Source organism: Bos indicus, chromosome 15 (assembly GCF_029378745.1).
Source record: "Bos indicus isolate NIAB-ARS_2022 breed Sahiwal x Tharparkar chromosome 15, NIAB-ARS_B.indTharparkar_mat_pri_1.0, whole genome shotgun sequence".
Taxonomy (NCBI): Eukaryota; Metazoa; Chordata; class Mammalia; order Artiodactyla; family Bovidae; genus Bos; species Bos indicus.
This window is the reverse complement of record NC_091774.1, coordinates 47,716,346-47,727,762: the sequence shown is the minus strand read 5'-3', so window position 1 is coordinate 47,727,762 and position 11,417 is coordinate 47,716,346. Positions and strand designations below refer to the sequence as shown.

Below are 11,417 nucleotides of genomic sequence, written 5' to 3'. Positions count from 1 at the left end.
AACAATAGAATACACATCATTTCAAGTGTACACTGAACATTTATAACAGTTAACCTTATTCTAGGCCATAAAATGACTCCCATATAATTAAAATAATTCAGGCTGTACAAGGTGTGTTCTCTGATCACAATGAAATTAAGTTAATACCAATAACAAAGCAATATCTGAAAAAATAACAAAATGTATGAAAACTAAACAATACACTCTTAATTCATGAGAAGAAATCAAAGTGGGAAAAAAGAGATGATTTTTTTCTTTTTTTTTTTAATTTTATTTTATTTTTAAACATTACAGATTGTGTTAGTTTTGCCAAATATCAAAATGAATCCGCCACAGGTATACATGTGTTCCCCATCCTGAACCCTCCTCCCTCCTCCCTCCCCATACCATCCCTCTGGGTCGTCCCAGTGCACTAGCCCAAATGGAGTATTACTCAGACATTAAAAAGAATACATTTGAATCAGTTCTAATGAGGTGGATGAAACTGGAACCTATTATACAGAGTGAAGTAAGCCAGAAAGAAAAACACCGATACAGTATACTAACGCATATATATGGAATTTAGAAAGATGCTAACGATAACCCTGTGTACGAGACAGCAAAAGAGACACTGATGTATAGAACAGTCTTATGGACTCTGTTGCAGAGGTAGAGGGTGGGAAGATTTGGAGAATGGCATTGAAACATGTATAATATCATGTATGAAACGAGTTGCCAGTCCAGGTTCGATACACGAAAAGAGATGATTTTTAACCAAAAAAATTTAAATACAACATATCAAAATCTTTGAAATGCCACTAAAGTCATACTTGGAGAGATATACATCATGCTATACATAGCACTAAATGTGTACTTTAGAAATACAAAGTTTCTAAATGTAAGACTGCATACCATAGAATTCCCAGGGGAAAACATAATCAGAACACTCTGACATACATCACAACAATAGTTTTTTGGATTGTCTCCTAAAGTAAAAGAAATAAAAGCAAAGATAAACAAATATGCTTTTGCACAGCAAAAGAAATCATCAATAAAATTAAACAACTCCCTGAATGGGAGAAAATATTTGAAATGATATGATAAAAAAGTAATTAATATCTAATATATATAAACAACTCATAAAACTCAACATCAAAAAAAAACCTGAATTTTAAAAATGGGCAGAAGAACTGAATAGACAATTTTCCAAAGAGGAAATGCAAATGGTCAACAAGAACATGAAAAGATGCTTCATACAGCTATCATAGGGGAAATGCAAATCATAAACCACAGTGATGAAATATCACTTCACACCTCCGAAAATGACTATCATCAAAAAGAACACAAATTACCACTGCTGGCAAAGATGTGGAGGAAAGGAATCTATGTACCCTGTTGGAGGGAATGTAAATGTGTGAAGTCACGGTGGAGAACGGTATGGAGGTGTCTGAAACACTAAAACAAACAGAACTACTATGTGATCCAGCAATTCCACCCCCAGGTATATGTCTGGAAAAAAAAAAAAGGAAAACACTAATTCAAGAAGATACATGCACCCCAATGTTCACAGTAGCATTATTCACAATAGCTAAGATATGGAGGAGAAGGCAATGTCACCCCACTCCAGTACTCTTGCCTGGAAAATCCCATGGATGGAGGACCCTGGTAGGCTGCAGTCTGTGGGGTTGCTAAGAGTCAGACACGACTGAGAGATTTCACTTTAACTTTTCACTTTCGTGCATTGGAGAAGGAAATGGCAACCCACTCCAGTGTTCTTGCCTGGAGAATCCCAGGGACGGGGGAGGCTGGTGGGCTGCCGTCTCTGGGGTCGCACAGAGTCGGACACGACTGAAGCGACTTAGCAGTAGCAGCAAAATATGGAAGCAATCCAAGTGTCCATCAACAGAAAATGAATAAAGAAGATGATGGACACTCAAGTGTCCTTCAACAGATAAATGCATAAAGAAGATGTGTGTGTGTGTGTGTGTGCTGTGCTATGCTAAGTCATTTTAGTCATGTCCAACTTTTTGTGACCCCATTGACAGTAGCCCACAGGCTCCTGTGTCCATGGGATTCTCCAGGAAGAATACTGGAGTACACTGCCATGCGCTCCTCCAGGGTTCTTCCTGACCCAGGAATCAAGCCAAGGTCTTTTGCAGCTCCTACATTGCCAGCAGAATCTTTACTACTAGTGCAACCTGGAAAGATATACATGTGTGTGCGTGTGTGTGTGTGTGTGTGTGTGTGATATACATACATATATATATATATATATATATATATATATATTGCTGTTGCCCAAAAATACTGGAGTGTCTGGAGTGGGTAGCCTATGCCTTCTCTTGGGGATCTTCCCAACCCAGGAATCAAACAGTGGTCTCCTGCATTGCAGATACTTTACCAGCTGAGCTACCAAGGAAGTCCTATATCTATCTATCTATCTATATACACACATATATATATGTAGTTGTTGTTCACTCACTAAATCATATCTGACTCCTTGCAACCCCACGGACTGCAGCACACCAGGCCTCCCAGTCCTTCACTATATCACTGTCTATATCTATATGTACCCTGGCATACTACTCAGCTATAAAAAAGAATGAAAATTTCCAATTTGAAGCAACATGAGTGCATTTGGAGGATATCATGTTTAGTGAGATAAGTTAGAGAAAGAAAAATGCTGTATGATATCACTTCTATATGGAATGTAAAAAGTATAGCAAACTATTGAATATCACAAAGAAACAGACTCACTGATATAGAGAACTAACTACTGGTTGCCAGTGGGGAGGATCAAGATAAGAGTAGGGGATTAAAAGGTACAATCTACTATATATAAAATAAATAAGCTACAAGGATGTATTGTACAACACATAAAATATAGTCATTATTTTATAATAACTATAAAGTATAAAAATTAAAAATTCTGAGTCACTATATTGTACACCCATGGGAAATGCGCTGTACATCATTGATACCTTAATTAAATAAAGATATATATACAAATGTAATATTATTCACTATTAAAAAAGTATGAAATTTTATCATTTGCAACAACATGCATGGACTTAGAGGGTATTATGCTTGGTGAAATGAGTCAGAGAAAGAAGAAAAACACTGTATAATATCATTTATATATGAAAACTAAAAAATAAAAGGAACTGGTGATTATAACAAAAAGGAAACAGACCAACCAACATAGAGAACAAACTAGTGGTTACCAGTGAGGAGAGGGAAAGGAGGAGGGGAAATATGGAAGAGAATTAAAAGATACAAACTTCTATGTACAAAACAAATAAGCTACAAGGACATATTTTACAGCACAGTTAATATACCCAATATTTTATTATAACTATAAATGGACTATAACTTCTGAAATTTGTGAATCATTTACTGTATAACTGAAACTTACATAGAATTGTAAATCAACTATACTTGGAAAGAACAAAAATTTTAAAATAATATGTCTGTATGTCATAAATGAAAAAACATTCCTACCTACACATTCTTTCTAGATCCATAAAGAGAGGTGTACAGGATGTAGATAGTAGCAGGATATTTGGTAAATTAATTGCTCATCATGTGAGTGTTGTTTATTTACATCAAAAAGGATAATGAGTACAATGGGAATTGAACCACAATGAAAAATAATGAAGTCAACTCACACAGAGCAACAGATGCTTTAAATTTTATATTGGAGCATAGTTGATTGGCAATGTTCTGTTAGTTTCATGTGTACAGCAAAGTGATTCAGTTATCTGAATTCAGTTATCATATACATGTATCTATTCTTTTTCAAATTCCTTCCTATTTAGATTATTACAGAACTGAGAAGGAAATGTTACTGTCATATTAACCCTCTGAAAAACACAAGGTATTTTCTCAGTAATATGTTCTTCAAATTTGTCTTGCAATTTTATAAATAACATGATAAACATCATCATAAGGTAACATCTATCCATTTAGAAGCATAATTTTGGATGTCCCTATCTATTAAGCATGTGCAGGAATCCCATGAGAACTTCTGAGTGAGTTTATAGGATCAATGGAATACGTCAAATATGAATATGCAAATACATATAAACAGATAGGGATGTAGGTAAGACCCATATGCAGGAGACAGACTAACTGCCAACAGAGCACATGCCAATGTGGGGCTAGATTCCCAGAGGTCTTTTCTCCAACAGAGAAAGCAAATAATTTCTTCTACCATCTCCCGACTTTCCTGTCTCAGAATGACCTTAAGGCCCAAAGGGAGCAGCTATGGAGGAGTTCCCAGAGGGCAGAATCTCTGAGGGCCCAAGAGGTATACCTACCTCAGGTATTTGGGAACTATACAAGGCTCCGATATCAAATGGAGTCAGACCTCGTGCTTACATCTTCAGTGAGTCTGCGTGAAGAAAGATATACCAGCATTAACCAGAAGATAGGAAAGACCTATCTCTTCATTGGAGGTCTGTGCTCCTTTCCATTCCTGGGATGGTACTGCTGAAGTAATCTGAAAACAGGTAGTAGACACTGCTTCCTGTGTCAGGAGAGTAGGGGCAGGTGAAAGCTCTGCTCTGAGACCTTGTTCTCTCTTTTGCCCTTCTCTTCTATGATTTTTTTTTTTTTTTTTTTTTTTGGCTTGGTGATGATAGAGATGCAGAGGAGGTGAAGTTTGTCCATGGGACACTAACGGGTGGTGGGGAGCTTGAAAGTACATCATCTGGCCCACACTTATGAAAATTGGGAGTATGGACACTGGGCACAAAGTATTCATGCAAAAGTACTGGAATAATGCGATAGGAATTAAATTTATTCTGTATAACTTAAGATGGTGAAAACAGAGATCACAATTGAGAGTCAGGGGGGTATCAGAAAGTAGCTCCTCAGATGTCAGTTCAATCTAAATAATATCTAAAATTACAGCTGCCAAAACAAGAAAACAATGCCCAAAGATCTAAGAGGTATCTGCCGCTGGATATCGACAATAATGTCTGTAACTACATTTCAGAGACACATCTTACAGGTCTGTCTGGCTTCTGTGGAGTTACATGAATGTTAACAACCTTAACACTTCATGAAACAGGGCTCCCATAGTGTTATCTGTGGCCTCTCCTACAGCTTGGGGAAAAGTTTGGGTGGCTTCATATCCACTTTAGACTTGGACATTCTACTTTACCTGCTTCTTTCTACCCCTGGCTGGAACCAGTAACCATTAGCTCCAGGTTCTCAGCTCTAGTGCTCTTATTGGCAAGTTCTAATGGCAAACTCTCAAAGAGAACAAGAGCAGAAATTAATGCTTCTTTATATTTAAGGCTGAGTGGGTTTTTCAATATTTCTTGAATAACATATGCATTGAAGAACGCATAGGAACAAATATTCCAGAGAAAATGAAGGTCAGAGAGTGGAAAAAAGAGACAAATTAATCTTACTTCTTTATTAGAAATTTCATCCTACTTCTAGAAATAATAATTCCAAATCTCTTGAGGAAAAAAAATAAATCATGCATCTTTCTTCAGGTTCCCCATGGACACTCATGTCTGAATCACCAGTTGTTGCAGTTAGCTGTACCCTCTTAAGGCTATTTCAACATTTTTATGCTTCTGTGCATGGATTTCTTGATTCTTTTAAGGGAGCACTTTGAAATCTCTACCTAAAAAAAACTTCCTGAAGATAGTGAGATTTGGGGCTGTGACTTGTAAAACTTAAATGTAAAACTGTTTCAGAGGAAGAAAGGAGAAAGGATCAGTTGACAAAATCTGAAAGATGGAGGTGGTATTTAGAGGGGACATTTGGAACTGGGCAGCCTGGAGTTCTACATTGTGTGGTACAAGCAGAGTTAACAGGAGCTCAGTCATTGTGACAGTGGTATGCTTGTTAGATTTTTCTTTTTGCCTCAAACTTACAAGTGAATGAGTGTATTCTAAGAGAAAGAGGCAGAGAAAGGCAGAGTTGATTGAATGTAGTGCCCAGAACATGTAGAAGGTCCTTTGGTTACAACTCAACCTGTACAGATATGAAAGTTGGACCATAAAGAAGGCTGAGGGCCAAAGAATTGATGCTTTTGAACTGTGTTGCTGGAGAAGACTCTTGAGAGTCCCTTAGACAACAAAGTGATCAGACCAGTCAATACTAAAGGAAATCAACTCTGAATATTCATTGAGAAAACTGATGCTGAAACTGAAGCTCCAATACTTTGGCCACCTGATGCAAAGAGCCAATTCATTGGAAAAGACTCTGATCCTGGGAAGGATTGAGGGCAGGAGGAGGAGGGGGCAACAGAGGATGAGATGGTTTGATGGCATCATTGACTCAATGAACATGAGTTTGAGCAAATTCTGAGAGATAGTGAAGGACAGGAAAGCCTAGCATGTTACAGTCCATGGCGTCACAAAGAGTCGGACACGACTGAGCTATTAAACAACAACAACACTGGAAGTTATGTTTATAAGGGCGTTCCTCTTAAGGACATCCTATACTTCCAGTATCTCTCTCTCCCTGTGGGCAACTCCATCAGGCAAAGCCTTGAAGTGCCAGACAAGATGAAGTAAGTAGAAGTGAAGAGTGTGTAGTTATGAATTTTTTTTTCAAAAAAGAGAATATGGCTATGGAAATTGTTTTAGAATCTTTATTGAATCCTTAGGCATTTTCCACTTAGAGGACAAACTCAGGAAACCAATAACAAGAGTCACAGTATTATACTAATTAAGAACGAAATGGGACTCCATGAGCAGTGGGAAGCAGGAGTTGCAATTGAAAGGAAAAAGAAGATGCCAGACAGCTGGGAACGTGCCCTTAAGATTAGGGAGAGAGACTGAAAATATGAAAATAATATAGCCAATAAGATATGCATTTCTACCTCACTGTAGTGACACAGGACACAGCTGTATGCATATATTCGACAGCTTTGGATCTAACTTTTGTTTCATCTATACCTAAACCCTAGCAGTTAAGCTGCAGAAAAGACACATAATACTGCTGAAAACTTTGTCCTTTGAAAAGGTAAATTACTAAGATAGTCAACTTGACACACTTACTTCAGAGTATGGCTACTATTATATGACATATGTGTACACTTTATCCCCAAATTGTTAACATCACTCCTAATGTATTCTGTTAATAGCAAGAGAAAAAAAATTGGAAGATCATTTAATTTCTTCTATGTATCAGGGGGGAAGGCCATGCCTGGCAAACTCCGAGTGGACAGGACCATTTTTAAGGGGAAGCAGAGGACCAGGAAGAGCGAAGAGAGGAGTCCTGGGAAGGGACACCCCTCCGCCCTCCTCTGGAAACCAGCCCTGGTCACTAACAGGGACTCTGGGAGGAGCCAGCTTAGTAGGATTGGAATTGCATTTGGAGACTAGAATTCATAACTGGAAACAAAAACACTATCTGAACCACTACAGAAGCAAAGGTAGGTTTCTAATAGTATGAAAGTACTTTTCATTTCTGGCTTCACAGTGTGATTAAAATGCCCTTTCCCTTGCCACCCTGCCCCCACGCCAAATGTCCTTCCCCTGTATCCCTTCTGTTTTCAGAACTATTAATTGTATCATGAGTGAAGTTTGCTTATATTTCCATAATGTTGATAAGGCCTGTACATTATCATAGAATCCCTTATTAGGGCCAGAGGGAATCTAGAAAGTATTTGAATCTAAAGCATTAGATTAGGATTAGACAGGAATAGGACTAGCCTAATACTGTGAAGATGGTTATGATTTTGAGAATCAGTCCCCTCCTTTGTAATGTGGTGATAATAAAACATATCTACAGGAGGGTGAAGAATTAAATGAGATGAATCCCTAAATATTTGAGCACAGTTCCCAGCAAGTGGTAAGAGTTCAACAGCTAAACAATATGTACTATTATATTATGTTAGTGAACCAACCTAGTGAGAAAAAAAAGAGGGAATTTCATAAACTTCTGATAAAAACTTTCTAAACCCACATGATAACACTATATGAGACTGTGTAAACAGATTTAAATGCAACGTTCTGAAGGTCTCCAGAAAGTCCTGACTTACACATTGTTCCAAGTTACAGACTTCTTTTGACTCTCTGGTTCGATTCCTGGGTCAGGAAGATCTGCTGGAGAAGGGGTGGGCTATCCACTCCAGTATTCTTGGGCTTCCCTTGTGGCTCAGCTGGTAAAGAATCTGCCTGCAATGTGGGAGACCTGGGTTCAATCCCTGGGTTGGGAAGATATCCTGAAGAAGGGAAAGGCTACCCACTCCAATATTCTGGCCTGGAGAATACCATGGACTATACAGTCCATGGGCTCGCAAAGAGTTGGACGTGACAGAGCGACTTTCACTTTCACAATTCAAGGAGAGGAGAAGCTTAAAATCATTTATCTGTAATGTAAATGAAGGTACACATCACTTTACTCAATTCTTTCTCCAACCTAGTCCCCATGCCCATTAGTCTGCCCTTTCCTACTCTCTCCTGATAGTTTGCACAAGACCCTGTCTTTGCTTATAGCACTTATTATCTGTTGTCCCCAGAATGGCTTTAGTTTTCCCTGCTTCAGAGTAGGGATGGTTTCTAATTCAATTCTGTGACCTTAGTATCACACTAGTTACCCTAGTATTTCCATGCCAAGGAGAAACTAAATGATGAGACAACAATGGCAACTTTGAACTAGCCTGGAGGAAAGAGGGAATGTATATCTGGATTATTGTATCAAAAAAAGGGAAATCAGAGATGGAAAGAATCTAAAGGTGAATCTCGCCATCCTCACACTAATGCAATCAGAAGAATCAAGTTTCATCCTGTTTACTATTAAGTATCAGTCCAGCAGAACTGGGTGGAATTGCTCATTCTCCCTTTAACGTTGTTTCTTCCAGGAGTTAGGAATCCACCTAATATGAAGACCTAAGAGATAGAGTGAACAAAAGGCAATTTTAGGAACAATCCATAGGTACCAAATTAAAACGACTTTTTACAAAAATGTAAATTCACTAACGTTATTTTCAGTGTATAATTTTTTTTTAATAAATACATCTGAAAGTTCAGATTACGGTGGCTGGAGGTCTACAGTCATTTATCTGAGTCCCTAGTTTGTCCCCTGCTACTTATTTGAATATGTTGTTCCAGTTAAATTGTAGATATTATAGTCTATGTGAAAAGCAAAAAAGGGAATGTTAGTTTCTCAGTCATGTCTGATTCTTTGAGATCCCTGGACTGTAGCCCAGGAGCCCAAGGCTCCTTTTCCATGGAATTCTCCAGGCAAGAATACTGGAGTGGGTAGACAGTCCCTTCACCAGAGGATCTTCCGGACCCAGGAATCAAACCTGGGTCTCCCTTATTGCAGCAGATTCTTTATTTTTTGAGCTACCTGGGAAACCCATAGTATATGTAATCATTTTTAAGTAATGAAGAAGAAATATGAATGCAAATTTAAATACTTGTTATAAAGTAGCTTTCTAAGTAATTTTCCCCTTCTCTTTAGTTTCTGTAAAAATTTAGCAATTCTATTAAAAATAGAGAGCAAAGGGGTTTCCCTGGTAGCTTAGTGGTAAAGAATCTGCCTGCCAATGCAGGAGACGTGGGCTTGATCCTTGATTCAGGAAGATCCTACATGCCATGGAACAACTGAGCCTGTGTGCCACAGCTACTCAGTTTGTGCTCTAGAGCTCAGGAACCACAACTACTGAGACCACATGCCACTACTACTGAAGCTGACGTTCCCTAGAGCCCGTGCTCCACGATAAGAGAAGCCACCACAATGAGAAACCCATGCCCCGCAACGAGAGTAGTCCCTGCTGGCTGCAACTAGAGAAAAGCCCATGCAGCAACAAGAACCAGCACAGCCAAAAAGAAATAAAGAAAATAGTTTTTAGAAGAATGAAGTAAGTCAGAAAGTGAAAAATCAATATCATATATTAATTCATACACATGGAATACGGGAAAACGGTACAGATGAACCATTTCCAGGACGGGAATAGAGACAAGATGTAGAGAACAGACTTTGAAATAAGAGTGGTGTGGGGGAGAGGAATTGGTAATTTGGGACTGACATACCCTAACATGTGTGAAATAGATAGCTAGTGGGAACCCACAATATCGCACAGGGATCTCAGCACAGTGCTCTGTAATGATTTGGAAGAGTGGTATGGGTGGGTAGAGTCGAAGGAGGGCTCAAAATGGAGGGCATATATGTTTACATAGGGATGATTAATTCTCTTGTACAGTAGAAACTAACACAATAATGTGAAACAACTATACCCCAATAAAAATTAAAAATTAAACACTGAAAAAATCAAACATTTACAAAGAAATCATATCATCTCATTCTTCTGTATTGGTTAAAGTAATGTGACTCTTCCCAGCAGGGCACAAAAGATGCACATGTAAATTCACTAGGCTTGGATAAATTGCCAGGATCCACAAGTCCCTTAAATAAAGCAATTTCTTCTGTCGCAATATATCTTGAATTAGTAACTAATTTTATCCTAAAATTATAGCTCACCAAAAGGAAGCTGCAGAACTATATGACAAAATATGACAGCACACCAAAATGGCAGCATCTCCACTGAGTTTTCAGACTTCCTTCTGAACTGTTTTGTCAGGTCCCCCAGCTGGCAGCACTGGCTGTCCCTGCCCCTTAGCCTCCTCTTGCTCCTGGCCCTTGGTGCCAACATGACCCTCCTGATCACCATCTGGCTGGAGACCTCTCTGCATAAGCCCATGTACTACCTGCTCAGCCTGCTCTCCTCACTGGACACAGTGGTCTGTCTCACTGTCATCCCCAAGGTCCTGGCCATCTTTTGGTTTGACCTCAGGTCCATCAGCTTCTTTGCCTGCTTCTTTCAGATGTTCATCATGAATAGTTTCTTTGCCATGGAGTCCTGCACATTCATGGTCATGGCCTACGACCGCTATGTGGCCATCTGCCATCCATTGAGGTACCCATCCATCATCACTAACCAATTTATAACCAAGGCAGCCATTTTCATTTTGTCCAGAAGTGTCTTTTTGACACTGCCCATCCCCATTCTCTCAGGACGTCTGCATTACTGTGGGAGAAACGTCATTGAGAACTGCATCTGTGCCAATATGTCTGTCTCCAGGCTCTCCTGTAATGATATTACCATCAATCGTCTCTACCAATTTGCTGGAGGCTGGACTCTGTTGGGATCTGACCTCCTCCTCATCTTCCTCTCCTACACCTTCATACTGAGGGCTGTGCTGAGACTCAAGGCACAGGGAGCTGTGGCCAAGGCCCTAAGCACATGTGGCTCCCACTTCATCCTGATCCTCTTCTTCAGCACCATCCTTCTGGTTTTTGTCTTCACGCTTTTGGTAGAAAAGAAAATGTCCTCTGACGTGCCTGTCTTGCTCAATGTCCTCCACCATGTCATCCCCGCAGCCCTCAACCCCATTGTCTATGGGGTGCGAACCCAGGAGATCAAGCAAGTAATCCAGAAGTTACTGAAGAAAGGATGGTGA

General features: G+C 39.2%; 1 protein-coding gene across 1 annotated transcript; it reads left to right on the top strand.

Moving 5' to 3' along the window:
• Positions 1 to 10,469: 10,469 nt before the first annotated feature.
• LOC109569374 (olfactory receptor 56A3-like) lies at positions 10,470 to 11,417 on the top strand. The gene has a single exon (XM_019974721.2). It carries the CDS (start codon positions 10,470 to 10,472, stop codon positions 11,415 to 11,417), a length of 948 nt encoding a protein of 315 aa, XP_019830280.2.

Excerpts from the sequence above, each read along its gene's own strand:
- LOC109569374 (XM_019974721.2), top strand. The coding sequence starts at position 10,470 with ATGACAGCACACCAAAATGGCAGCATCTCCACTGAGTTTTCAGACTTC.